The 27,887-nt window shown below is 47.4% G+C and overlaps 1 protein-coding gene across 1 annotated transcript; it reads left to right on the top strand.

Annotated features, from left to right (window-relative positions):
* Positions 1-27,822, top strand: Rnf175 (ring finger protein 175). Its single transcript, XM_048333679.1, has 9 exons — positions 1-63; positions 5,589-5,626; positions 8,015-8,156; positions 12,603-12,757; positions 14,848-14,955; positions 17,202-17,322; positions 20,761-20,894; positions 24,933-25,034; positions 27,447-27,822. The coding sequence occupies exons 1-9, from the start codon at positions 1-3 to the stop codon at positions 27,565-27,567; spliced, it is 984 nt and encodes a 327-aa protein (XP_048189636.1). The 3' UTR covers positions 27,568-27,822.
* Positions 27,823-27,887: the final 65 nt, after the last annotated feature.

Here is a 27,887-nt window from a genome sequence, read left to right on the forward strand (position 1 = left end):
ATGGCGGCGCGGGTGGCTGCGCGCAGGGCCGCCGTGCTGGAGGCGCCCCCGCAGCCCGAGCAGGTACGGGGGGCGGGGACCCCCGCGGCATGGCCGGTGCCGGGGCGCACGGCCCGGGGACCCCGGTCTAGACCCGGGGTCCGCGCTGAGCCGGCTCTGGAGGCCCGGACCCCATCTAGAAGATGTCACCATCCGTTCCTCCCTCTCCTCTCCCTTCCCTCGCTCCCCTCCATCCTCTCTCACGAGATGACCCCATCCCTTCCGGCCCCCCAAACTGCCTCTTGCCTCCTAGGCCCAGGCCCGGGGAGCAAGGGGCGTGAGGTGGGGGGGAGGCCCCGGCCTTCAGAAGGCCACTGAGCCCGGCAGGGGTGGGGAGCTGGGTGGGGGAGGCACCCATCCCCCCCGGGGGCGTCATTTTTGGGGGTGGGGTCCTCTGGGTGCTCCTCCCCTCCTGCCGAGGGTGCTCATGGCCACTCGCGGCGATCTTCCCTAGTGGGCCGTGGTTCAGGAGCTGTGCTGGGGTGGATGGAAGGCCTCCATCGTCCGGCCGGGGTGGAGGGGGGGGTGGGGGGTGAGTGTCTGGCCCCGGGGTGGGGGGGGGATGTTGGATGAAGGTTGCTACTGACCCGGGGACGGGCGAGGGCACGGTGGCATGGGAGCCAGGCCTTCAGCAATGGACAGGATCTGCCCCAGCAGAGACGCCAGGCAAGGAGAACCCCGGATGGATGGGGCACAAGTCACAAAGTACTTGGAGGCATGGACCAGGCGGGTGGCTGGTGTTTCACTTTGCAAATGGGCATCTTTCAGTCCCTGGTTTTCCTGTGTGAGTTCTTAAGTTCTCTGCCATTTGCTAACGCTAGGGCTCCCATTAGTTGCATGTGAACTCTCCTCATTTCCTGTGGTTTTGTTTGTTTGTTTGGTTGGTTGGTTGGTTGTGGGGCTTGAACTCAGGGCCTGGACACTGTCCTTGAGGTCTTCTGTTCAAGGCTAGCACTCTACCCACTCACTTCTGGTTTTCTGGTGGTTAACTGGAGATACATGTCTCATGGACTTTCCTGGTTTCTAACCGCGATCCTCAGGTCTCAGCCTCCTGTGTAGCTAGGATTACAGGCCTGAGCCACCAGTGGGCTTTGTCTTTTAAAAACTCTGACAGAGCTCTTCAATGTGTTCTCACTCTTGCATGTATATTATAAATACACATTGTGTTATGGTACGTGTAATTTCTCTCATCCCATTTTAATTTCTGAGAGTTTATTCTCTTCGGCACATGCTGGGACAGGTGCGCGTGCTTCTCGTGTGTTTCTCGTGTGTTTCTCGGAGGCTGCCTACACGAACGGTTGCTTTCGTGTGGAACACAGATGATGTGATGCATATCCAAGTAACCCGTGGCAGAAATAGGTTGCAAGCATGGCATTCTTGTCGTTCTGGGTACAGAGGGCTGTTCTCTCCATCATCGCGTGGCCTCCTGCTGCCTACCTGCACTGGCTGCTGGGGGGGGGGGGGGGGGCCTGGCCTCTCCACACACCCAGGCCTGGCCAGGGCCTCTGAGCTCCACGAAGGGATGGATTCTCAGGGAACCTCCTGTTACCAACCCCACTGGACCCCTGTTCCAGAACCCGCTGGGTGCTCTCAGTTGCTCTTCACCTTCCTGAGTGTCTAGGCGCTGTCAGCCATTTTGGAACCTCCCAGAGTTGGCCATCTCCACATCTTCTTCTGCCCGCTGCCCCCTTCCTTCCCTGGGCCCCCCTGCCTCCCAGCTCCTGACACGGGTTGCTTCCACGCCTCCCTCCCGTTCTCCCTGGGCTGGGAGTTTGTGCTGCTTCGTCTTTTGTGGCATCCTCCTGGTGTTTGAGCAAGGGGTGAGGGAGACGCGACAGCGATTTCTCATGCCTCATCCGAAGACCTTGTTCTGACTTGATTATTTCAAAACACACCATGGTCAGTGAGCCGGAATATCTTTCCACAGATATATTGGTATTTATATTTGCTTGGTGAATTTCTAGTTCAGATACTCCATCCTTCCAGATATTTGCCTTTTCATTTTTAATTACACTGTCAAAGCTCTTATTTATCTTGACTATTTATATTAGCTACCTGCCTCGCCCTTCCCCAGTGTAATCTGTCTTCCAAATAGAGTTGTTATCATATACTTCATTTTTATGTCCTCAAAATCTGTTCATTGTTTTAGTTTATCATTTCTAGGCTTCATTTCATATTTAGAGATACCGTTTCTACTTCAAGATTGGAAAAGTTGCTCAGCTGTATTTTCTCCTAGTGTTTTTAAGGTTTTCTTCCTTACATTTAAAGTTTTGATCCATCTGGAATCTATTTTGAAGCAAGAAATTAGTATGAATTGATTCATTTGTACTTCTTTCCAAATACCTAGCCAATTGTCCCGGTATCATTTATTAAACGATCTACTTTTCCTCTGATTCGAAGTGACTCATTTGTCAAGTGAGTTTCTGGAGTCTGGTTATTCGTCTTCCCATCTCTCCACCAGTACTGCCTGCTTTCAACTGATTCCGTGGCTTTATCATAGATTTCGGGACACTGGTGGGCCAAGTCCTAGTTTTGACTTTTCTTCTGAATTTTCCTGGCTATCCTCATATGCTGTCCTTCCAGATAAATTGTAGGGCCATTTTCATTCCTAAGTAAATACTCTTGGTATCTTTAATGGGCTTCAAAACTAATATATTAGAAAATATTGTCATGTAGACTTATCCAAATATATATGTGAAAGCCTAACTAGACTAGAGCACACTCTGAATATCAACATCACTATTGTCCTCACCCTCATCCTATTTCACTTTTTCTCTAGCAAATAATGGAAGGTTTTGTTGTTGTTACTGCTGTTGTTTTTGTGCCTGTACTGGGGGGTTTGACCTTGGGGCCTAGGCACTATCCCTGAGCTTCTTTTGCTCAAGGCTATTTCTCTACCACTTTGAGCCACAGCTTCACTTCTGACTTCTTGTGGTTAATTGGAGATAAGAGTCTCATGGACTTTCCTGCCTGGGCTGGCTTTGAACCTTGATCCTCAGATCTCAGCCTCCTGGGTAGCTAGAATTACAGATATGAGCCACTGGCACCTGACAGAAACAATGGTTTTAATATCACTTTACCTGAGAAAAGTATTGTATTTTGCAATTTTTTTTCAGGAAAAATTCTACCCCTTCAACTTTCCTGGTCTTCAAAACAATAATTTGCCATTCTATATATATTTTATTATCAAACTTAATTACAGAGAGGTTACAGTTTCATACATTAGGCATTGGATACATTTCTTGTACTGTTTGTTACCTCGTCCCTCATTCCCCCCTCCCCACTTCTCCTTCCCCCCACCCATGAGTTGTTAATTTGCCATTCTTTATATAAGATGACTTAGTCTCTAAAAGATCTGTGGAGACAGTTATGCCCAGGATTGTATTCCTAGTAAAAAAGCAAATGGAACTTTTACAATAATCAATATTCAGTGCCTTATCTTAACATCAAATACTATGAACCTAAAGAGCTCTAACAGCAACAAAGAAAGTCGGTCTGTAGATTGTGACTTTTATGGAAAATAACTAGCTCTTGGATTAAGCATCCTCTTACAAAATCCTCCTAGAGTCTCGTTGGGGCTCACAATATTCGTGAAGGAAGCACAAGCAGTGGTTTTAAGCGCAGTCTCCAGTATCGGAATCAGGAAGTGGGAACAGACAGCAGACTGGTGATGCGCACCGAGAACCAGCTGGGTGGCTGTGCCCAGGGCACTGCGTGTCGCATAGCTTGGGATTCCTTTCTGTGTTTCTCTCTGAAGCAGAAATCAACAGACAGAGAGAGAGAGAGAGAGAGAGAGAGAGAGAGAGAGATCTTCTCAAACAGATGAGTCGGGGGCAGCTATTAATAGAGGGTTCCTATTCCCCTGGAACTTGACATTGGGAACCCACTGCTGTGAACTCCACCTTGAAGCCCTGTCTATAGACAGGAAGCCATGAAAAAGAAGTTTCCAGAATCAACAATTGTGTCATCCCTGGCACTATGCAAATAGCATCTCACCCTCTCTGTGACACTTACCCACGTCACCAGGGCCCTGCTCTTTCTTGTAAAGGAATTCTTTGTACCTCTGGCAGAGATCTATGTTCTTCCCAGCCAATTTGCCTTAAATCAGAAAAACCCAAGGCACAGCCAGGAGTGGCATTTGTTTCTTTCATTTGGCCAGAACTGCCTACACCACTTGAAGAAAACAGAGGGAAAGAATCTGGTTAATGTCAGATGTGTATGACAAATGTTTTATTGTCCCTCCCTTCTTCGCCATCTTTGGGAATTTTACTTTCAAACAGTATCACGGACACTTGTTTTTATTTTTGGTGCCAGTCCTGGGGCTTGAACTCAGGGTCTAGGCACTATCCTGGAGCTCTTTTTTTTTTTTTTTTTTTAACAACAACAATTACGCATCATTATTTTTCTAATAATAACACCTCATGGCTAAAATATCCTTGAAAGAATCTTACATATACCTTACATTTTATACCTTACAAAACAGTTCTATTTCTTTATCTAAGTCCTTGTAACCACTCTGGGAGCAATTTTCCTTATGAGAAAATGGACTTTCCAAGAGGTCCAGACGCTTGTATAAACCGTGTCTTTGGACCCAAGGGTCTTAAGTGCAAAGCTTTAGCTTTATAAAATGATCATGTTCCATCAGTGAACAGCAATGAGCCAAACCAAATATAAATAAATTTGCTTTTCCCATTGGTCTGAATTTTTTTGAACTTAGCTTTGACCAGCAACGTTGTCCTACCGCCTAGAGCTCCTTTGCTCAAGGCTAAAGGTCTACCCTTCTGGCTTTCTTTCTTCCTTTATTTTGCAATGAATTAGAGACAGGAGTTTAATGGACTTCCCTGTCTGGGTACGATTCTCGCATCAGCCTCCTGAGTAGCTGGGATTACAGGCGTGAGCCATTGGCATCTGGCTCATTCAACACCTGTGAATGCAGCATTAAGCTATCTGCTCTCTCTGCAAGTTGTAAGATCGTGTCTTCCCAATGAGTGGCCCTAAGGTTTCAAACAACCAGATGTAGTGGATGAGCAGTGCTCATGGGAAGGCAGCGGATGGATGATCTCTGTCCCAGGAATGGTCAACCTGTAAGGACGCAAGGCCTGAGCAGGCCCTCTCCAGGGTCGCTAATGATGCCTGCTTGCTAGAAGGATACACGTGTAACATGCTCCCGACACAGCCTCTGGTCAGCGCTTTCTCTGAACTCTTGAGCTTGGAGTTGGTTTCACTGAACTCACACATGAAATCCCAGACACCAGACTGCCTCTGCCTTAGGAGAAGCCACTGTCTTCCATGATGACTTGATTGGCCAGAACAGAAGTTCAGGCACGACCTTCTCTGACCTAGACGCAGAATGAAATATTCATTAACAGTGGCCTGCTTCATTTGTTCTGTTTTAGTTCTATGTACACAAATCATTTTATTTGGACTTGCATCCTAAATTACCCTAAGGAACATTGCTGTTTTCAGAGTTTAGATTTCCCCTGAAATGCTCGAAATTACAAACTGATGAATAAAGGCAACTTTAATCCGGGTCTTTTTTTTCTTTCCAGATTTCTCACACAAAGCTTTCAGCAGATGACACATGGAAGTAAGTTCTTAGTATTTTTGTAACTTTTTTAAAATTAAAAATTAGATTTGCTTGACAGTCTGAGAAAAGGAAGGAACTTGTGCCTTTAAAAGGTTGCATACTGCACGGGGTAGGGCATATGGGTAAGGAAGCCATGTTCTAAGAATAAAGAAACCTCAAACTTACCTGTGTCCCAGGAAATCTCACGAAGCCAGGGTCAGGTTACTATTGATTTTAGGTACATGGTGCATCTGGTTTTCTTTATATGCTCTGTCCTCTGTGTTCTGGGACCTGCGTGGGACCATTGGGTGTTAGGAGCACCACATGAAAGAAATAAAAATAATAAGTTCCGGGGCTGGGGATACAGCCTAGTGGCAAGAGTGCCTGCCTCGGATACACGAGGCCCTAGGTTCGATTCCCCAGCACCACATATACAGAAAATGGCCAGAAGCGGCGCTGTGGCTCAAGTGGCAGAGTGCTAGCCTTGAGCGGGAAGAAGCCAGGGACAGTGCTCAGGCCCTGAGTCCAAGGCCCAGGACTGGCAAAAAAAAAATAATAATAAGTTCCTCCCTTTTTGCACTATAGTCACCAATTATAAATGTATTCCTACTTCAAACAGGAAATACATATTGCAGTTATATTCCAATTTATACTTTTCAAAGGGCTTCCACATAAGTTAACCCATTTGAAATGGATTTTCATGAAACATATGCAAATGTATTTATGTGTATATAGATACATAGATCCAGAATAGATTAATATCATATAGCATATTCTGTCTTCTACCTATGCAAGTTCTACTTTAGGTTGATGATGAATTCACTCTTCAATCCACAGGGCCTACATTGGAAGTCTGTGAATTACGTAGAGTATTGAATTGTTGGGTCTGTTAAATCATAACTAAGTTCTTCAGCTGTTGTCATTTTTGTTCACTTCTTGTTTCTTCCAAGGAATGAATTTCTTATGAACCTCTAGAAATCATTCTTGTCTCCTGAGTTCAGCTTCCAATAGTATCCAAAGAGACTGCAGCTTCTTCACTTCATAAATGAGATCTTGCTCACTGACATGCCAAGGGGCCACCTCAAAGAAGCTGAACCCAAGCGGGAATGTTTACTGGGCTGGGTGGTTTGGCCACGCCTTGCCCAGCAGGGGGCAGCCATGAGGTTTGGACAGAGTCCTTTCAGAGGCACTGGGCTCTCCCAGCTCTGTAGAAAAGCCTGTAGAGAGAACAAGGCTGGCTTGCCTCTGAGCTGCTGTCAGAGGTCGTGGTCTTTTGACTGGCACACTAGCTGACTAGCCGCTTCTGTGCTTGTAATCTGCTATCAGTGGAAACGTGAAGCGTTCTTGTAACTGATGGCACCCCACTGCCAGTGAGAGAGAATACCAGCCCATATTCAGAAGATGCCACGGCCTTCGGAAGTCCCCTCCTTTGCTGTGAACATTCCCCCCCAGCCTCCCTCAAGGCCAGTGATTTGGAACCTTAGCTTCCCCTCAAAATCACACTGGAAGGTTGAAAAATCACGGATGATACCAACACTATACAGTGTATACACGTATCCAAACATTACATGGGCCCCATTAATATTATTGATAAATGTGGATTACAACTCCCAGCCATCCTCTGAAGGTGTACACATGCCACTCTACCCTTTTTCCCTAAATTATTTCCCAGTAGCGTACACAGATGGGCTCTGGAATGTTCTGTTGTCCCATAGACAGTGTGCTCACCTTCGGCACAGGTACCATCGGCATACACAATGGACTTCTACTTGAGAACTAGTAGAAGTTACTCGAAATTACCAACGTTCTGTTATTTTTTTTACTTTCAGAAATCGCTTTTTTTTTCTATGATTCAGCCTAATGATAATTACTCGTCATCCAGTTACAGATAAAAGGTGTGCTTATGGTCTTGCGCCATATATATCATGCGGAACCCAGGGATGATCTTAACCTTACAAATGAGGAAACTGAGACTCAGAGAGGTACATGACTTTCCCAAGTTAGGAGGTGATCAGGTGGCAGATGGGGACTAGAACCCAAGTCTTCTCAGCCTCATCGCTGAACCTAAAAAGACCAAACTGCAGGCCAAGCGCGGGGGCTCGGGTCTATAATCCCAGCTACTCGGGAGGCAGAAAACAAGAGGTTCCCTGTGTGATAACAGCCTAGGACAATGAGCTGGCTACGGTGGTATGGCTTGTGGTACAGCTGTGCCAGAGGTGGAAGAGAGGAGGGTTGGTCCAGGCTGACCTGGAACATCTGTCTAGCACGTGCAAGGCCCCGAATACACACACACACACACACACACACACACACACACACACAGACGAACTACGCCAGGCACTGGTGGGTCAGGCCTGCCATCCCAGCTAGCGGGAGGCTGAGCCGCCAGGTGGCATTTCTTGGTTGCAGCCTGCAGCAGGAGAGGATGTACCAGATGCACCGAGGCCACGACTCCATGCACGTGGAGATGATTCTGATCTTCATCTCGGCCCTGGTGGTCGCCCAGGTGGCGCTGGTGCAGTGGCGACAGAGGCACGGCCGCTCCTACAACGTGAGTGCTCTGGGCCCCGGGAGCCCCTCCTGCCGTCTCCCCCTTTGTGGCCACGGAAGGGCTGAACTCCGCGGTTCTCAACTAGGTGCCATTTTGCCCTTCCGAGGTATTTAGTCATCTACAACCCTTTTTTATTTGTCACAACTCCATTGCGGGAAGCGGCGTGGAGGAGGGGCAGCGAGCTCTCCACAAGAAAAATGATCAGTGGGCTCAAATGCCCATCGTGCAAGGTTGAGTCATCCTGATTTCAGTGAACCGAGTTCTCTATCATGGATGAATAAATCCCAGCAATGGCCCGGGAAAGGGAGGGTTTGGAATCGCAGAGGTGGAGGAGGCCTCGTGAGTTCCATCAGGGACAGAGCTGTGTGGTAATCCCACCAGCACCGCGCAATGAAGGGGCTGCGCATCCGCGGAAATGTGTCCGTGCCCACGCGTGGCGTTGTGTTTGCCGAAATCTTGAGCGAGGCACAGATATTCACGTCCATACTTGCATACATATGTGTAGTGCTGTCGAATCATCGTGCACAGCTAAATGGCAACATCAACTCTCTGGATTGATTTGGAGACACAGATCTGGGCGAGTTGGATTTCTACATGTCCTTCACGGGCCAGATTCCACTTTCTTCCTTCTTGCTCAATTTCACATCCATTTTCTTCACTGCCTTTGGATCAACAACACTGGGGTTTCCTGGAGTCATTCATTTCCATAAACCTTTCCTGCTCACTTCTGAGCATCCTCTGCCTCCTCTGCCCCTACACACACACACACACACACACACACACACACACACACACACACACACACACGAAACTAGCATCACACACATTCTTTGCATCTGCATACTGCCTGCTCCATACGTCATTTTGTGCAATCAGGCAAATGAAAGGCCTCTTTGTTGTGACTTGATCTGCAGTTCTTTTCATATTCATTACGTGCAGGGCAGCCAGGAGGAAAGAAACATGGTACCTTGGGCAGCCCCTGATTGGTCAGAGGCGTCCTCCTGTTCCGATCGGTGGGCGGGGAGGTGGCGATGATAGGATCCAGATGTGTGCGCGGCCTTAGCCGTGCTGCAGATGGGTTTTCGAGGCACATGCCCAGATGCTGACCCCTCTGGCATTACTAATGTGCTCCACATGACAGGCGTCCCCCTTGGCGTGTGCCCAGCTCCATTTCACGTCGCTCATGTGTTTATTTATGAGGCACAGCATTCCTCCATTTCATATGTGGCAGTTACTATTAAAAATGAAAAGGTTTAACTACTCTGGAAATTGCTTTTTTTTAAAAAAAAAAAGTCTTTTAAATTGCAATGAAATGTGGCCTTCATTTCAAAATGACGTCTCAATTATTGAATCCATAATGTGAATTTCTGACCCATCTCTTGACATGTTGAGAAAAGATGGTGCTGGCTGTCCACTTTAAAGATGGCTAAGAAACCAAGTATTTGCATCCATAATATAGTGTAATGATTTCTTTCTTTCTTTGCATTTCTGATGTCCAAACACTATTTTTTTTTTTTTTGGCCAGTCCTGGGACTTGAACTCAGGGCCTGAGCACTGTCCCTGGCCTCTTTTTGCTCAAGGCTAGCACTGTCACTTGAGCCACAGCGCCACCTCTGGCCATTTTCTGTATATGTGGTGCTGAGGAATTGAACCCAGGGCCTCATGTATAGGAGGCAAGCACTCTTGCCACTAGGCCATATCCCCAGCCCACCAAACACTATTTTTTTTAAAAAGTAGTGTGTCTATACATTAAACATTGTTACTCATTGTTAATTAGATCCAGGCATCAAGTAAGAATTAGGGGGTCTTCTAGAAATGGCCCATTCTTACAGATTCATGGGGAGAGAACTAATTTCATAAAAATAGTGTCCAACTATACCTCTGTTCTATCATTATTTTCTTTTGTTGGATATAGGGCTTGAACTCAGGGCCTGGGCGCTGCCTCTGAGCTGTTTTTTATTCAAGGCTAGCACTCTACCACTTGGAGCCACAGCTCCACTTCCAGAAACTGGTGGTTAACTAGAGATAAGAGTCTGATGGACTTTCCTGCCCTGGCTGGCTTTGAACCGTGATCCCCAGATCTCAGCCTCCTGTGTAGCTAGGATGACAGGCGTGAGCCACCAGCGCCCAACCTATCATAAATGTTAAGGAAATGGATTACTCTTACAAATTTCAGCTTATGATATGCAATATAAAATATAATAGCATAGTAGTTTCACTAAATGAAATCATTCAATGCTTTATGCAGAAAATTTCATTCTTAGGAGGGAAATGTAAAGTGAATCAAATTCTTAGAAATATGAAAAGGGTTGGTGGTGTGGCTCAATGGTAGATCACCTGCCAAGAAATACTGAAAGTCCTAACGATTATTAGATTTTGAAAGATGCCCATTTCCTTCTTTAATATCTGATGTAATACTTTTAAAAGTCAGTGAATCTGCAATTTATGACTTATAATGTATAGCTTTCTCTATAACCAGCTATGGGAAATAAGTGAGCCAAAAGTACTGATGAGATCGTGTGTGTGTGTGTGTGTGTGTGTGTGTGTGTCTGTGTGTCTTAGGGCTTGAACTCAGGGTCTGAGCACTGTCCTTGATCTTTGGGGCTCAAGGCTAGCACTCTACCACTTGAGTCACAGCTCCGCTTCAGGCTTTTGGGTGGTTAAACGAGAGAGAAAAGTCTCACAGACATTCCCATCTGAGCTGGCTTTGAACTATGATCCTTAGATCTCAGCCACCTAAGTAACTAGGATTCCAGGTGTGAGCCACTGGTGCCCGGCCTGATGAGATATTTAAATGAACTATAACTTGTATTATCAATACAATGGCTAGTTTTGAGTGCTAGCATCAGCATTTCTTGAGTCTTAGTTCTCTAGTAGGTAGGTTCCGACACTCAGGAGAACTGTTGTATCTCTGTAAGTAAAGCCTGCTTTTCCTGCTTGTATATACGTATTTATGATTATGTATATATTTATCTCAATGTCATAAATAAAGGTGCTTACTTATTCATCAGTTCTGACCACAGCCACCAATAGGATGGAAATTTAAAAGCAATTTATCTGACTAATTCAGGCAAAAGTAAAAAAAAAATATTCCCTTTCCCCTGAAATTTAAAACCAACAATAGCAAAAAATAAGTTATGGAATGTTTTTCCCAAATTCTTTAGCAATCTTTCTCTCGGGCATTTTTTTTTTCCCCAAAGGCATGTATGTAACAGCCTTGGTGTTTTCAGAAAGCAGACTTCTCTAAGAAGTCTTGTGCTTCTCAGGTTCTGAGGAGAACGGAGATGTTCCTTATGAACAGAGTGGCTATGGTTTGCTCACTGCCACATACGCCTCACGTCCTGCCCAGTAGTTTTCCTGAGTGACCTTAGACCACTAACCAAGACCCTTCCTTAAAGGAGCCCAATAGGGTGGGCGCCGGTGGCTCACGCCTGTCATCCTAGCTACTCAAGAGGCTGAGATCTGAGGATCGCAGTTCAAAGCCAGCCCAGGCAGGAAAGTCTTACCTCCAACTACCCCCTCAAAAACCGGAAGTGGTGGTGCTGTGGCTCAAGTGGTAGAATGCTAGCTCTGAGCAAAAAGGCTCAGGCCCTGCGTTCAAGTCCTCTGACTGGAAAACTAAAATGAAACAAGAAAGGGATTAAGCCCGCTAGGGTCACCAAAGCAAGGCAGCGCCTCTCTGGCCCCTCAGCTTGGTCTTCGCAGCTCAGTGAGCTGTGAGATTGGAGCCAGCCGGGCTAAATGGCCCTCCGAAGATTTGGCACTCTCTCATCGGGCAGCATGGCCACAAGAGATCATGCACAAGACGGTGAAAGCACGGCCCCCACATTGAGAGACAAGAAGGAACCCGATGGTAGGGACAGGGTGACTAACCTGCAGAGCACACAGGAGCAGCAGGGAGAGACGGACCCAGGATGGGCCTCTTCCTCTTTAGACACAGCTGTGCGCAGGCGCACGGACAGCCCCTGGGCACCACTCGGTGCCGGGTGGTTTTCAGAATTCTCTCTCACCTCAGGTCTTCTCCCTCTTCACCTAGGGCAGCGCAGAGAGGAGGTGCAGCCTCCCCCCCCCCCCCCACCTGCGGCTGCTATCCTAAGACTTGTTGGTCCAACATCGCATTGTCCGGGGCAGCTATGTTCTGAAATAAATGAGAGGAGGTGACAGAAGGTGGGGTGTTGGGATGGTTTCCCATGTGGATTTTCAGGGGATTATACCCATTCTCCCCACCATTACAGTTGGAGGGTGAGCCGGTCACGTGACCCTGGTAGTGAAGATCCGGCATCAGTCCTGGGTCTCGCGGACGGGGCATGTGGCTCTGTAGTGCGGTGCAGCCTTAGCTTGCCCGAGGTCCTAGGTTCAATCCCAAGCACCACAAAACCATAGTAATCCTGGAGCTGTTCTGCGGGCCCTCCGTCATTGAAGAAGACCGTGTCATTTCTCTGACAGCTGGTGACCTTGCTGCAGATGTGGTTTGTCCCTCTGTATTTCACCGTTAAGCTTTTCTGGTGGCGGTTTCTGTCTCTGTGGAGCATGTTTTCTCTTGTGACCAGTTATGTCCTCTTCAGAGCCACGCGAAAGCCTCTCTCGGGAGCAACGCCACGGTATGTATTCCGTCCCCTCCTTCCCCCCGGAGCCCCTTTATTTTCAACATGAAGCAGCAGAGCTGATTTCCTTTTGTCTGGGGGTGGGGGTGGGAGGGTTATACTTCTGTTCAATGTCTTTTTTTTTTTTTTTTTTTTTTGGCCAGTCCTGGGCCTTGGACTCAGGGCCTGAGCACTGTCCCTGGCTTCTTTTTTGCTCAAGGCTAGCACTCTGCCACTTGAGCCACGGTGCCACTTCTGGCCATTTTCTGTATATATGTGGTGCTGGGGAACCGAACCCAGGGCCTCATGTATACGAGGCAAGCACTCTTGCCACTAGGCCATATCCCCAGCCCGTCTTTTATTTTTTTGGTAGCCTATTTGGAGGTTAGCAATACTACTGTTCATCCATGGAGGTTATTTAATGGTGATTGACACATAGCTGTCAAATTTATCACTGCACACTTTCACTGGGCAAGGCCAAGACTGAGAGAAGTGAAACCTTCTAGACTACTATTATTTGCAAGGTTATTTTTGGTTTTAATCCACTTGTAAGTTCTGTCGCACACTTGAAAATAAAGCAAGAGTTGGACGTCTGTGTTTTAACCTGAAACTATTTAAGCTGACAAAGACAAGGAGTTAAGTAATTTATCTGAGCTGTGTGAAGAGCTCTGAATTTCTGGCGGGCTCAGATGTCCTTGTCTTTGTCCCCTGGGTATGATCTCTATTGCATATCCACGAGACAAGTTTGCCGCCCCCCTGTGTCATGAGTCATTCCGGCTAAATGCAAGGTTTCCAGGCCTCCGCTGACTTCATGACGAGGTAGCCGAATGCAGCTTCATTGCTCTTCATGGTCGCCCCTCTCAGACGGCCGGCGGGGCCTCGCCTCTGCTTCTCATGCCCATGACCCATCTGCCTCAGCTTCCTGCCCACGCAGCTCTGCGCCCCACCTCCAGCCTGCACCCCAAGTCCAGCCTGAGAGCCAAGAGCAGCCCCAGAAGGCATGGGAAGAGAGCCCGGCAACAGTGTCAGAAAGGGTTCTTCTAGACAAGCAGCAGGGAAAAGGAGCGCTTCCATAGTAGTAGGCCCTGACATCCTTCTAGATCTTTCCGTCACCACCTACTGTAGGTGAGTCAGCTAGACTCCACTTGGAAGTGGTAGATTTGGGCACAGGAGGAAGCCATTCATGAAGAGCCCCAAGCCCGCGGCTCCTCCTCCGGAGAAGGAGAAGTGAGAGCCCCTCTTACTCCCTGAGGTCGGGCTCCCAGGCAGCCGTGAGGTTCGGGTGGCTGACCCCGGCCTCACCAACTGCAAGGCCAGGCCGGGCTCTCGCTGGGAGGTGGCTCCGAACCAGGAATGCAATTGTTTACCTGGCCTCTCAGTTCTAGTGCCATTGGAACAGAAACACCCCTGGACTCTACAGTGCTTGGAAAGTTGTGTCCCCAGTAAGCAGGAAAAGAGGGGGGGGGGGGAATGCAGCCCTAGCAATGGGAGATGAGTATGTTGCAGGCCAAGTCCTCTAAACATGCTATGTCTCCTCATATCATCGTCAGCACAATGGCAAATATTGGTGTTATCATCGTCCATCACTGGGGCTTGGCACCCTAGGCCCTGGGTTCGACCCCCAGCATCTCCAAAAATAAAATAAAAGCTCTTTAAGAACAAAGGGATCGGGGCTGGGGATATGGCCTAGTGGCAAGAGTGCCTGCCTCGGATACACGAGGCCCTGGGTTCGATTCCCCAGCACCACACATACAGAAAACGGCCAGAAGTGGCGCTGTGGCTCAAGTGGCAGAGTGCTAGCCTTGAGCGGGAAGAAGCCAGGGACAGTGCTCAGGCCCTGAGTCCAAGCCCCAGGACTGGCCAAAAAAAAAAAGAACAAAGGGATTAGCGGCATATATCTACAATTCTTTTATTCTTCCGAACATAAACATATACCAGAAGTTTCACAAAATCACTTGGGATTGCAGTTGTTCTAAGACTGTTGCTGCCTAAGATTTTCAAGAGCAATAGCCTCAAAATAGCAATAAATCAAAATATTATTTATAACAATGTCCGGAAAAGACAACATACTTTTCTGTCATTTTCTGTATTCTCCTCAATTGTCACAGATTTGTCTACAAATGGTTTCTTCTCATCTACAAATTGAGCTATGCCTTTGGTGTTGTGGGCTATTTGGCGATCATGTTTACAATGTGTGGATTCAACTTACTTTTCAAGTAAGTACCTCCAGTGAGGGCCGGAACACCCCCAAGGACCTGCCAGTCACCATTCAGCTGGTCACAGCCCCTCCCAGCTTTGACCCCGTGGTATGCTATGCCCGGTTTTTTTTTTTTTTAATAACAGTTAGCACTATTTTCCCCATAGTGCTAATGATGGGGGAAAGTCACTAGAATAGCAAGAGGGGAGTTCCTACAAAATAAAGTATTTTTTAAAAACTTTGGAACTTTAAAGAGAATCTGTAATTGAGTACAAATTTAAAAATTCACCATTCAAAGTGGGCCTCCAGTGGTGATAGAATATCCTGACTGGTCCGGTACTTTCCCTTCCTATGTATCCTTTCTTCATAGATATCGAAGCGCTGTACTAGCCAATGAGGTCACTGCTAGCTCATATGACTGATAGAGCTTAAAATATGACATAAGATGTGCTGTAGTGTAAAATGTACCAGCATCTCTAACAAACCAATGTACCGGAAGTTATAACAAACCAGCTAGGCAAGGAAGAAGATTCATACACATTTAGGGCTCATTCTTCCTCTTTTGAGGAGATCTTTCCCTTAAAGTGTGAGGGGAGAGGAAGGACTAGCACAGAGAAACCTAGTATTTGAAATATGTTTCAACTGGGAAGATCAATTGTTTTCATTAACTAAGGAATAGTAGCAAAGGTTCTCAAAAGTCTGAGCTTGAGCCAGGTATGGTGGCTCATACGGATAATCCTAGCTACTCCGAAGACTAAGATGGACAAGGATGACAGTTTGAGGCCAGCTTGGGCAAAACAGTTCCTAGGACCTCATTTCAACAGAAGAGGTTAGGCATGATGGGTCCTGCCTGTCATCTCAGCTACAGCCGAAAGTGTAAATAGGAGGATCACAGGACAGGCCAGTCCGGGCCAATCCAGACAAAAGGTAAGACCTCGTCTCAAAAATAACCAGATCGCAAAGAGCACAGCCCATGTGGTAGAGCACCCAGTAAAACCTGGACTCCATTCCTGGCCTTGCTAAGTACTGATTGTCATGGGAAACAGCTATTTTTTTTCCCTAAGTCTCCGTGTTTTCATGTATAAAGGGGGAAGTATCATATCGATCCCTAACATTTGTTAGGTAAAACAAATTACTTGGAAGCATTTTATAGACTCTAAAGCCTATAACAGCATTCACAGCTCTTGTTATCTTGTAGAGATACCTGGTAAACACTTTACGAATGCTGCCATCTGGGCTGGGAATGTGGCCTAGTGGTAGAGTGCTTGCCCTGAATGCATGAAGCCCTGGTTCAATTCCTCAGTACCACATAAACAGAAAAAGCCGGAAGTGGTGATGTGGCTCAAGTGGCAGAGTGCTAGCCTTGAGCAAAAGAAGCTCAGGGACAGTGTCCAGGCCCTGAGTTCAAGCCCCAGGACTGGCACACAAACAAACAAATAAAAACTGTCATTCAGGGCTGGCGATATGGCCTAGTGGCAAGAGTGCCTGCCTCATATACATGAGGCCCTGGGTTCGATTCCCCAGCACTACATATACAGAAAATGGCCAGAAGTGGCGCTGAGGCTCAAGTGGCAGAGTGCTAGCCTTGAGCAAAAAGAAGCCAGGGACAGTGCTCAGGCCCTGAGTCCAGTCCCCAGGACTGGCCAAAAAAAAAAAAAAAAAAAAAAAAACAAAAACAACAACAACAACAACAAAAAAAAACTGTCATTCAGACCCTACCTGAGACCAACTCAACTAGTGTCCTCGGTGAGCCGATGCATCAGTATATATTGAAATCTCCCTGGTGATTCTAACCTATGGCCAGAGCTGGAACCCATTTCTCTGGTGGTTATCGGTGCTAGCCACTCACTGGAGTCACTTGAGGTTTTTGCTGCCCGGGTCCCATCCTGAAGATTCTGCCTGGGATTGATCCGGCCTGTGGCCTGGAGACATAGCTTTTCGTAAGCTACCCAGGCCTTTCTGTGATTAGCCAACTTTGAAACCACTGGTTAGAATGACATCATTCTAAAAAGTTGTTCATCTCTTGCTATGCCTTATTTACACACTAAACTTCATCATAGATGTGCATGTATGGGTAAACACGGCCTACATAGGGCCCAGCGCTGAGATTCACATACCCACTGATGGTTAGGGAATGCATCACCCAAGAATAAAGGGGTTCCTCAGGAGGTCCTTGTCCACTGGCTGTGAATGGAGCCCTCCGAGGGAAACTTAAATGCGTTCAGACCCCACTTTCTTACTTCCTGCTGATGTTGCTTTGTGTAGAATCAAAGCCAGAGATTCCATGGAGTTTGGCATCGTTTCCTTGTTCTATGGGCTCTACTACGGCATCATGGGGAGAGACTTCGCTGAGATCTGCTCCGATTTCATGGCTTCTACTATTGGGGTAAGCATTGCTTTTCTTTGCAGTCATTTATGACATGGGAGAAACGGTCTCATCTTTAAATATTTACATCCATGTTTGCATCTTTCTTCTGGAACGATTTTGGTACTCTCAGCCCCATTGATTCTTGGCTAGCTAATTAGAAAACACATCTATTATATATAATAGTGAGGATTAAGTCATCTTGTAGTAATTCTATGCTATTAATGAAATTTGATATTTATTCAAGTTATTATCCCTAGGATACTTCTAATTGCTAACAAAGAATAAAAGGTCCACCATAACCAAAACCCTTTATCTCTGCCTGAAACTCCACCCGATGCAGATAAAATTCATATTTGAGAGGCTACGGTATATAGCTCAGTAGTAGAACTTGCTCTGGGTTGGATCCTCAGCACCACAAAATGTCTAGATTTGTATTGGATGCTATGTGGAAACACTTTGGCATCACCAGTAACGCAGCACGGGAAAGATTAAGTTATTACGACCCAGCATCCACACAAGCAGAAGATGCAAAATGTATGTTGAAGGTATCATGATGATATATTAGTGCCTTTCATATTTCAAAATCTCAAACAGTGTGTGTGTGTGTATGTGTGTTCCACTCTCTTAAAATTAAAATGATTAAGAATCAGAATGAACATACTTTCCAGTTCAATGGATTCCAGATTCAGGCTTCTAGAACATTCCTCTATGTCTGAGCATGCATACATACCTCTAAGCACTTACAAAGCCAGGGCTCCGGCTGGCAGGTGTTCCGTGTCCTCTCCACTTCCTGTCTCATGACCCACACGCAGATCTGAAATAGGAAAAGGAGTGTAAGAGAGGTGCAAGCTTCTGGGCTCTTCCCTCTCCATTTGCGCACCTTGACCTTACCAGCGCCTCGCTGTCTTCCACGGACCATGGCTCTCTCCGTCCTCCTTCCGGAGCCTGCCCCGTCCTCTGGTCCTCTGCAGTGCCACACTGCGACCGCAGGCCCTGGGAACTCCGGGTCCCGGGGCACCTGCGGGCCACCTGCCTTTCTGATAAGGTGCAAGGTGGGCGCAGGAAGGTCACCCCACTTCCAGCGATATCCAGAGGTCACATCCACCTCACCACCACCCCAAAATTCCCAAAGCTGTTGTGCTTGTTCATGAGCAGGGGACGGAGAGATTTTCAAGAAGAGATGTCAGCTAGCCAAACAACCAGCTTTCCAGAGACCTCACTCGCTCACACCTCCAGACAGCCCAGCCGTCCTCGGGGCTGGAGGGGGGGGGCTCTGTGACCTTCATTCCAGCTCCCAACTCTGTGTGTGTGTGTGTGTGTGTGTGTGTGTGTGTGTGTGTGTGTGTGAAGAAGTGAATAAAGGAGGACCAGCCTCCATTCCCTGACCAGTGCCCGAGCCTCACGCCAGATCAATTTAGTCAGAATCTCCAGGAGTGAAGCCAAGGCATCTGCTGGGTTTTAAAACTCTCCTTAGAAAAAAAAGAATGAGCGATTAAGCCATCCAGAATCACGGAGAAACCTTCCCTGCGTGTTGCTGGGGGGACGGAGCGGGAAGGGCTCCGTGCCCAATGTCTCCTTGGATGGCATTGCAGAAAAGGCCCCGCTGCAACAGCTCAGGGCTGCAGGGGTGAGGGAGAGAGCAGGGGTGAAGAGGTGACGCGCAAAGATTTTTTTTATATGTGTATATATCTCCTTAAGACCTTAGTTTCTGGAGAATCAAAGCAGAGGGTCCACAGACTTTGGCACTGTGGGCTTTCTCTATGGTTCTCTGAAGGAGTCATAGGGACAGGTTTTGCTGAGACCCGCTAGGACTGCAGTGCAGTGTGAGTTCGTTTTCACACTACGACAAGGATCTGTGACACACAGCACTTTTCAAAATCCTTAAGAATGATGTTGCAGAAAGGATGAGCCTTCAGGCATGCAAAGTTGAGAATTTATTTGGGAGGTCAGAGAACGAAGACTGTGAGGAAAGAATCAAATTGTATTACAAATGTGTGAACTAGCCCTACTGAAGGTAGAGGATGCTGTCCTAAGGAAATTAGCGGAGAATATAAGATCAAAGCAAAAGGAATTGACTATCACATTGTAATCTAGCCGATAAAGTCACTTCCTTCAAGCCTATGGATTAACAACTCTGATACCACTATACATGTATTCTGAAATGGAGCCATTAAAAATAGATATTTGATCATGGAAGCTAAGTTTCTCACTGTCTAAATGAACAATTACAGGCAAGCCAAGGAGAAGGGGCTAGAATGATATATTAAAATGGGACCAGCATTAGCTTAGTGTCAATGCAGATGAACACCAACAGAATACTTAGAGGTATGGACATACACACAGATTACTATATGCAGATAGACACATACAGAATACTTAGAGGTGTGGACATATACACAGGTTAGTATATACAAATATATTCCCTGTGCAGTCTGCTAAGAGGTTGTAGAAGCAATGCTTCCTTCGGCACCCCAATTTCCAGATCTTGGTTTCTAATACTATTCTATAATAAAAAGAAACATGGGCCAGGCCCTGGTTGCTCACACTTGAAATGCTACTTATTTAGGAGGCTGAGATCTGAGGATTCTAGTTCAAGGCCAGCCCAAGCAGAAAAGTCCATGAGGCTCTTATTTCCAATTAACCAGCTAAAAGCTAGAGGGTGGAGGTATGGCTCAGGTGGTAGAGTGCTAGCCTTGAGTATAAAGGCCAAGCAGGAGTGGGAGGCTCTGAGTTCAAGCCCAGCACTGGCACATATGCGTACACACACATACAGTCTGCTAAAAGGGGAAATGATGCATGGCATATATACTGTCTTTATGGATACTAAAACTATTATAGATGTTTTATTTAGAAAAAACAACCTGGTATCCCATCCAGGTTGAGAAGAACCCCCTCTTTTGCCCTAGTAGGCCCCTGCACCCCAAGATTCTAAGGGCCTGTGGCCAGCCTGTGAGCTCCCAGTAAAACCACGGGCGTTTAAAAACAAGACATGAGGCCCTGGGTTCAATTCCCCAGCACCACATATACAGAAAACGGCCAGAAGTGGTGCTGTGGCTCAAGTGGCAGAGTGCTAGCCTTGAGCAAAAGGAAGCCAGGGACAGTGCTCAGGCCCTGAGTCCAAGCCTCAGGACTGGCAAAAACAAAAACAAGACAAGTGCTTGGATTTCCTGCAGTTCTCCGAATCACACACAGGGAGGAAAGGAAGGGCCGGCCATGGATGAGCCGAAAGGCCTCCCGTGTGACCGAGGAACCATCACCCAAACCTCTTCTCTTTAAGAGAGAACGACAGGCAGACATGATTAGCAATGAGCTTCGGGGTCCCCTTGGGGTTCAGGGCTTCTGCCTGGAAATCTCAACTCCCCCGCCACAGTGTTCCTAAAGAGAAGGTGGCTGGGGTTCTAACCCGGCTGGGCGCCCCGCTGTGCAGCAGTGCTCCCCCTGGTTACTTCCTGACAGTTCTACAGTGTCAGCGGGATGCCCACCCGGAGCCTGGCAGACAACATCTGCGCCGTGTGTGGGCAGAAGATCATCGTGGAGCTGGAGGAAGAAGGGCTCATCGAGAACACCTACCAGCTGCCGTGCCACCACGTGTATCCTTCCCGGCCTTCCTCCCCCCCTCCTTCCTCCCCTCTCCCTCCCCCAGCGCTGCCCTCGGCAAGCCCCGCACCTTCACTCTTCCTTCCTGAATTGTGAACTCTTCTCTAGTAATTGCCATCAACCACATGGCAGTTACGGCTGAAGGGAGCTCCCGGGGCAACGGTGGAAGCCGTCAGTGAGCACGCAGCCAAGAAGGCCCAGAAGAGGAAGATGGGGTAAAGAGTAAGCAAATGAGGGCTGGGAGTGGGGCGCATGCGCTCTCACGCTGGCCAGGCCTGGCTGTCCCGAGGGAGAAGCACAGGGCGAGGCCCGTGGTCTCTCAACCTTGACCCGGTGCGCTAGGCCTGCAAAGAATCCAGGGGTCCCATCTGCAGCGCTGAGACACAGGGGTGGTTGTGGGAGAGAAAAACCAAGATTCTCACCAGCTGCCTTAGAAGTCTTTTAAAAACACCAGTTGCCATTGGCTCACACATGTAACCCTGGCTACTCAGGAGGCTGAGATCTGAGGATCATGGTTTGAGGCCAGCCTGGGCAGCAAAGTCCATGAGACTCTGATCTGCATTTAACTGGCAAAAAGCCAGAAGGAGAACAGTGGCTCAAATGGTAGAGCACCATAGCTCAAAGACAGCATCCTCCGCCCCCCTCCCCCAAAAGTCACGCCGCATGCAGTAAGAAGATATCTTAGGTAACGAAAAGAAAGACCAACATTTGATATCTTGTTGTTGGACTACCGGGTTCTTCAGCCCGTGGGCTCCTCCTCAGGTAACTCTCTAAGGCTGAGGGAGGGGCTGGGAATGTGGCTTAGCAGTAGAGTGCTTGCCTTGCATGCATGAAGCCCTGGGTTCCATTCCTCCGCACCACAGAAACAGAAAAAGCTGGAAGTGGTGCTGTGGCTCCAGTGGTAGAGAGTGCTAGCCTTGAACAAAAGAAGCTGGGGGACAGTGCTTCTTGGCAAAATAAATAAATAAAACAAAAAGGCTGACGAGCCTGAGGTGATAGTCACCGACAGCCATGGAGTAGAAAGGCCCCATGTGTCCCAAAATGCTTTCCTCAAAACCCCTGCACAAAGCAGACGGTGGATTTGGGTTTGGCCGGCAAAGCATACTGTAACCTGTTCCAAGATACAAAACAAAGCATCGGTGATCTTTTTTTTTTTTTTTTAATTGCATCCAGCGTTTATTGTATTTTTTTTTTTTTTTTTTTTTTTTTTGCCAGTCCTGGGCTTGGACTCAGGGCCTGAGCACTGTCCCTGGCTTCTTCCCGCTCAAGGCTAGCACTCTGCCGCTTGAGCCACAGCGCCACTTCTGGCCGTTTTCTGTATAGGTGGTGCTGGGGAATCAAACCCAGGGCCTCATGAATACAAGGCAAGCACTCTTGCCACTAGGCCATATTCCCAGCCCCGCATCGGTGATCGTTACTCCATAGCACAGTGGCACCCTCCCGGTCTCTGTGTGCCCTGTGACATCAGAGCCGAGGCCTCGTGTGGGCGCCCCTGGAATACCTTCTGTGTCCCCGGAGAGCAGGGCTGGCCATCCAGCGCTGCTTAATCTGGACAACGTCCACCTCTTCAATTGCGAGCCAGCAAGGAAGCCGTCCAAATGCATCTCAAACGTACCAGGCGCCTGCCCTCCCGCGGCGAAGCCTGGAAAGGCCAAGGGAAGACATGCGAAGACATCCCACATGGAATCCCATAGTGATTTTTCACTACAATGCCTTTCTCCCCTCTCCTCTCCTCCCCACCTCCCCCCAAAAAAGATCGTTCTTAGTTAGAAACGTTCCCAGTCTGGCCTGAGTTTTAATATGATTTGCTTTTTAAGTGTTGGCACGGAGCCCCTTCGGCCATTTGCAAATGGAAATATTTTCTCTCTCTCCACCTTTAAAAGCCCCTCGGGGATTGCTGGACGTGTGTGCATAGGTAATGTGAAGTGTAGTCACCTTTACATTCGCCTCGCGGGGAGTATTAGTAATGGCTCACGAGCGCATGAGTCATCTCAGCAAGCGGGGGGCTCACGCGCTCACCCGGGGGGGACCGGGGAGGGGGCCTCGGCAGCCCGCCACCCTGCGCTGCCAGGTCTCTTGGCGTGTGTGAAAGCCAATGTGGAGGGAGGCTGGTGGCTCACACCTGTAATCCCAGCTATTTAGGAAGCTGAGATCTGAGGTTTCCCGGGCAGCAAAGCCGGTGAGACTCTTATCTCCAATTAGTCACAGAAAAAAACCAGAAGCGGCGCCGTGGCTCAAGCGGTAGAGTGCTAGCCTTGAGCAAAAAGGAGCTCTGAGATAGTGCCTAGGACCGGCCAAAAAAAAAAAAAAGGAAGAAAAGAAAAAGTGAACTTGTTTTGTTTTTTTTTTAAGTGCTGAACTCTCCATCTAGCTGGCTGGCAGGGCTATATTTTAGCCCTTCCGACTAAAGGACTGCATAGGTTTAGATTTTAATGTGTGTTGCAATCTGCCATTTTCTGTTAATCTAAAGATATATATATATTTTTTTTAAATGTCCCCAATTTCTCAACCTAGTATTGAGAAATTATCCTTGGCCTTGCTGATGTGACAGCTCATTCAGGAGGGAACTTCTCCACCAGTCATGACAAATGACAAATGGGTGTGCAGCAGGCTGCTCGGAAGACCACGTGATCCCAGCCACGAGCCCACGCGTCTTCTGTGAGTGACAGTAAATCAGTCAGCAGGCTGAATCTCATTATAGTCAATCATTTCGTCCATATCTGCAGTTCTGCAAAAGCTGGAAATATTTATTTCCAAAAACTGCTTTTGAATGATTCATTCAATAAATATTTCCTAGACACTTGCTTTCTATGGTGAGGACAGGAAGATGAATAAGACTATATCTTATTATGGCCTGAGAGGGAAAGAAAGAGAGAGAGAGAGAGAGAGAGAGAGAGAGAGAAAACGCATACACAGAATGTCCTGATGCCTAGACTAAGTTCCTGGTACTGAAGGAAAACACGGGGTTTATGTTCAACTGTAGAGACAATGGCTAAAATTGGAGAAGTAAGTATATTAGGTTTCTATTCTATTAAAAGTAATTAACTGGGGCTGGGAATGTGGCTTAGTGGTAGAGCGCTTGCCTGGCATGCATGAAACCCTGGGTTCGATTCCTCAGTACCACATAAACAGAACAAGCCAGAAGTGGCGCTGTTGCTCAAGTGGTAAAGTGCTAGCCTTGAGCACAGAGAGGTTCAGGGACAGAGCCCAGGCCCTGAATTCAAGCCCCAGGTCTGGCCAAAAAAAAAAAAAGAGAGAGAGAAGAAGAAGAAAGAAAGAAAAGTAATTAACTCATTGTTAGTAATTTTTTTAAGTGTAAAGAAGGAAAGAAGTTAATAGAAATATTTGTAAGATAAGGGTTTTGGGGGGGGCGGGATGGATAGAAGGAGGGAAGGAATGATTGGTTTTCAGAGGTATTGACATATAATTTAAATTTCCATAAGACAAGTCTGATTATACAGAAAATAACAAGTAACTGGGGAAAAAAAAGTAGAACTGTGTGCTGGTAGCTCACACCCATAATCCTAGCCAGGAGGCTGAGATCTGAAGATTTGAGGTTCAAAGTCAACTTGGGCAGGAAAGTTGGTGAGATACTTATCTCCAATTTACTACTAAAAAGCCAGAAGGGGAGCTGTGGCTTAGGTGGTAGAGTGCTAGGCTTGAACACACACACACACACACTTAGGAAGTACTAGGGTACTACATGAAAAAATTGCACACGCGGTTGGGGACTGGGAAATGCATTGACACCCGCAGCCATCTGCTTTTCTCACGTTCTAAGAGCTTGCAAGGAAGGTGAAGAAGGAGCCGCCACAGGGTGAGCGCCACAGGGTCAGGCTCCTTTACAGCTAGCTCGCTGGCCTGGGGCTTCCATCGGCCCCTAGAGTCTCCCTAGAGGAGTGCTGTGCATTGTACACATTCAAGGTAGGCCCGGCAGTCATTTCCACCCGGTGCTGCTAATCTAGGATCTTCTCCACATCACCACTCCATGCTCCTGACTATCTGGAACCTTCCCTAACAAGTTCCTTCAGCTTTCATGAATTCTGCATCCGAGGCTGGTGTATTGTTGGAAAAAAGCAGACCTGCCCATACTGCAAAGAGAAGGTTGATCTAAAGAGGATGATCAGTAACCCGTATCCTTTCTACGATGTGCAAACTCTCATCTCCACTATTTCCAGGGATGGATTCTTTAAACTTTCATTATCTCCATACAGCTAAGGTAGAAGTCTTCATCGTCTCTAATAACCTATTTTAGAATGGCTTGTCTGTACTTCTGCTCTTGTGAGGAAGTTAAATGCCTAACATACCGCTCTTTCTGTTTCGTATTTTCCACATGAAGGGATTTAGTGGAAATGAAACAGGACGTTGAAAACCGTAAGGAAAATACAAGGGATGGGTGGGTGCATGATTGAATTGGGTGGGTGATGGGTGGGGAGGTTAATAGATAAGTTCGAGTCTGAAATGTAAAAGCCCCAAGTGTGAACTGAATTGCAGAGTCTCGTATTTTTAGGCCATACTACATTTTCTCCTCACCCTGCATTGTAGCTTGTGAAACTCCTCGCGGCTCTGCCTCTGCTGTTCTCAGGCTCAGCCCTCGTGGTGATGGTCTCGAAAGGAAACAAACTCCTACAGATAGACGTTCATGGCCGCAACTAGGGTTATTTTTAATACCTGCCAGGGACCCAGCAGAATAAACGCAAGTCTCATAAAGACCATGGAAAGGGAATGGCCCTGGTCCAGAGCTCACAGACAGCTAATCCTCTGCCTTGTGGTTTGGCTGTAGGCAGCAGCACCCCATCTCTGAGGACCACAGACAAGGAGGGTGTCTGGGCAGGAGGCCTACGGGCCTGAGCACTCGCTGCGACGGCAGCAAGCGCCTATGCGATCATCCGTGCTACAGGCCTGGCTCTTGGCTGACCCTGTGCCAGCTTCCTGGTCTTCCCTCTCCATTTCCTGTTCTTCACATCCCCATCCAGGATGTGACCTGGTCCCCAAGTACTTTCAGTGAGGAACTAATAGAGCGACAAGGCGTAAGTCTTTGTCAGAAAACGGATAATGAAGGCATGATGGTTCACGTGTGAAATCCCAGTTACCCCACCAGGCAAAGACAGGATCGCAGTTCAAAGACAACTCAGGCAAAATGTGAATGAGGCCCCCATCATAATACACCGGCGGGGCACAGTGGTGTATGCTATAATCTCTGCTACTCAGAACCTGGATATAAAAAGATTGTGGTTCAAGGCCATCGCTGAGCAAAAAAAAAAAAAAAAAAAAAATTTAAGACTATCTCTGAAAAATGCACTCTACGCAAAAATGTCTGTAGGCCTGGTTCAAGTGCTAGAGTGCCTGCCGAGTAAGCTTGCAGCCCTGAGTTCAAACAACATTACTGAAAAGAGAGAAAACCAGTGGTAATGGGATCACCAGGGTCACTTTAACGACAGTTTAGGCATGAAAGGGTGATTTGTTTCTTTATAGATTCTGGAGAGAATAACTCATAAATATTAACCAGTATTCTTTCTAGAGACACAGTGTAAGGTAAAGCTACATGCTCTTTGTAAAACTGCTACCAGAGATGATATGGATTATGTTCTCTTAGGTCTATCTATCAAAGACACCAGGTAAAAGTATGTCTTATCCGAAGAACTAGTGCTGTGGTTACCATTGTTGACACTGTACTAGAAATTGGACCCAGGACGTTCACTATGCATGGGCGAGAGCCCGGCCACTGGAACTGGGCTCCTACCCCATGTCATATAGACAGAGGGTTTTCTGTTGTTTTGTTTTGTTTTCTTCCTATGGTCAGGGGGCCGGGGTGCCATCCCTGAGCTTTTGTGCTCAAGGCTAGCACTCTACCACTTTGAGCCACAGCACCATTTCCTGTTTTCTGGTGGTTCCCTGGAGATAAGAGTCTCACAGACTTTCCTGCACTGGCTGGCTTCAAACCATGATCCTCAGATCTCAGCCACTCCTGAGTAGCTAGGATTACAGGCATGAGCCACTGGCACTCGGCTTGGTTTCAATTTCTTTTCAGAGAGTGTGGTATAAAGAACTATGATAATCATCATAGTACTAAAAGAATCATGTGACAGGCTTCCCCCCCCCCCCACCTTTTATTTTGGCAGCACCGATGTTTGAAGGCAGAGCCTTGGGCCTGCAAAGCAGACACTGTACCATTGGGACCGCGATCCGTTTTGCTTTGACTAGTTCTTGAACAAGCTCTCACATTTTGTCCAGGCCTCCCTGGACTTTGATCCTCCTATTGCCTTATCTCGTGTAGCTGGGATGACAGCTGAGTGGCAACCAACTAGATTTGATCAGTTGAGGTGGCCTCGTGAATTCTTTGCCTGGCTGGCCTCGAACTGCGACCTTGCCAATCCCAGCTACCTGAGTACCTCAGTTTACAGATATGAACTGATGGAGGGCTTTGAATTTTGCACAGAGGATGAACAAGAAAGAAAGCACCCATTCATTACATTGTGTATGATAGCTGCAAGCCATATTGATGGGTATTTCTGGTCCCACCACTTTCCTTTACTGAGACTCAGCTGGGAGCGCACACACTTTCTGTATGGACAGATCCTGGACTGGCTTCGTTACCTGGTAGCCTGGCAGCCGGTGGTGATTGGCGTCGTTCAAGGCATTAACTATTCCCTAGGGCTGGAATAGTAAGTACCACGGACGCAGTGGACTGCAGGGCAGGAATAGTTTTAAATCCTTGGTCTTACGTGCAGTAGGAATATTTCATTCTAGAAATAATCTGAAGAGTTCAGAATACTACCAACTAAAAATAAATAAAGGAAAATGTAACATTTGGTGTCACCCTAGAGCAAGTTATCTCTGTGGAAATAACTGAAGAGAAGCTGAACAATGGATTCAGCAAATAAACGATGCTGTTTCATCTTTCCTCTTACAACTGCTTTCTAACGGGACACATGTGGTTATACCCCAACCATATGCACTGCGCCCCCAGTTTGGCTTACAATGAC

This window comes from Perognathus longimembris, chromosome 24 (assembly GCF_023159225.1).
Source record: "Perognathus longimembris pacificus isolate PPM17 chromosome 24, ASM2315922v1, whole genome shotgun sequence".
In the NCBI taxonomy this organism is placed as follows: Eukaryota; Metazoa; Chordata; class Mammalia; order Rodentia; family Heteromyidae; genus Perognathus; species Perognathus longimembris.

Bases quoted from the DNA above. Each gene is read 5' to 3' on its own strand.
- Rnf175 (XM_048333679.1), top strand. From the start codon at position 1: ATGGCGGCGCGGGTGGCTGCGCGCAGGGCCGCCGTGCTGGAGGCGCCC. The intron at 5,627-8,014 runs GTAAGTTCTTAG...TCTTGGTTGCAG, and splicing joins TCAGCAGATGACACATGGAA to CCTGCAGCAGGAGAGGATGT. The intron at 12,758-14,847 runs GTATGTATTCCG...CAATTGTCACAG, and splicing joins CTCTCGGGAGCAACGCCACG to ATTTGTCTACAAATGGTTTC.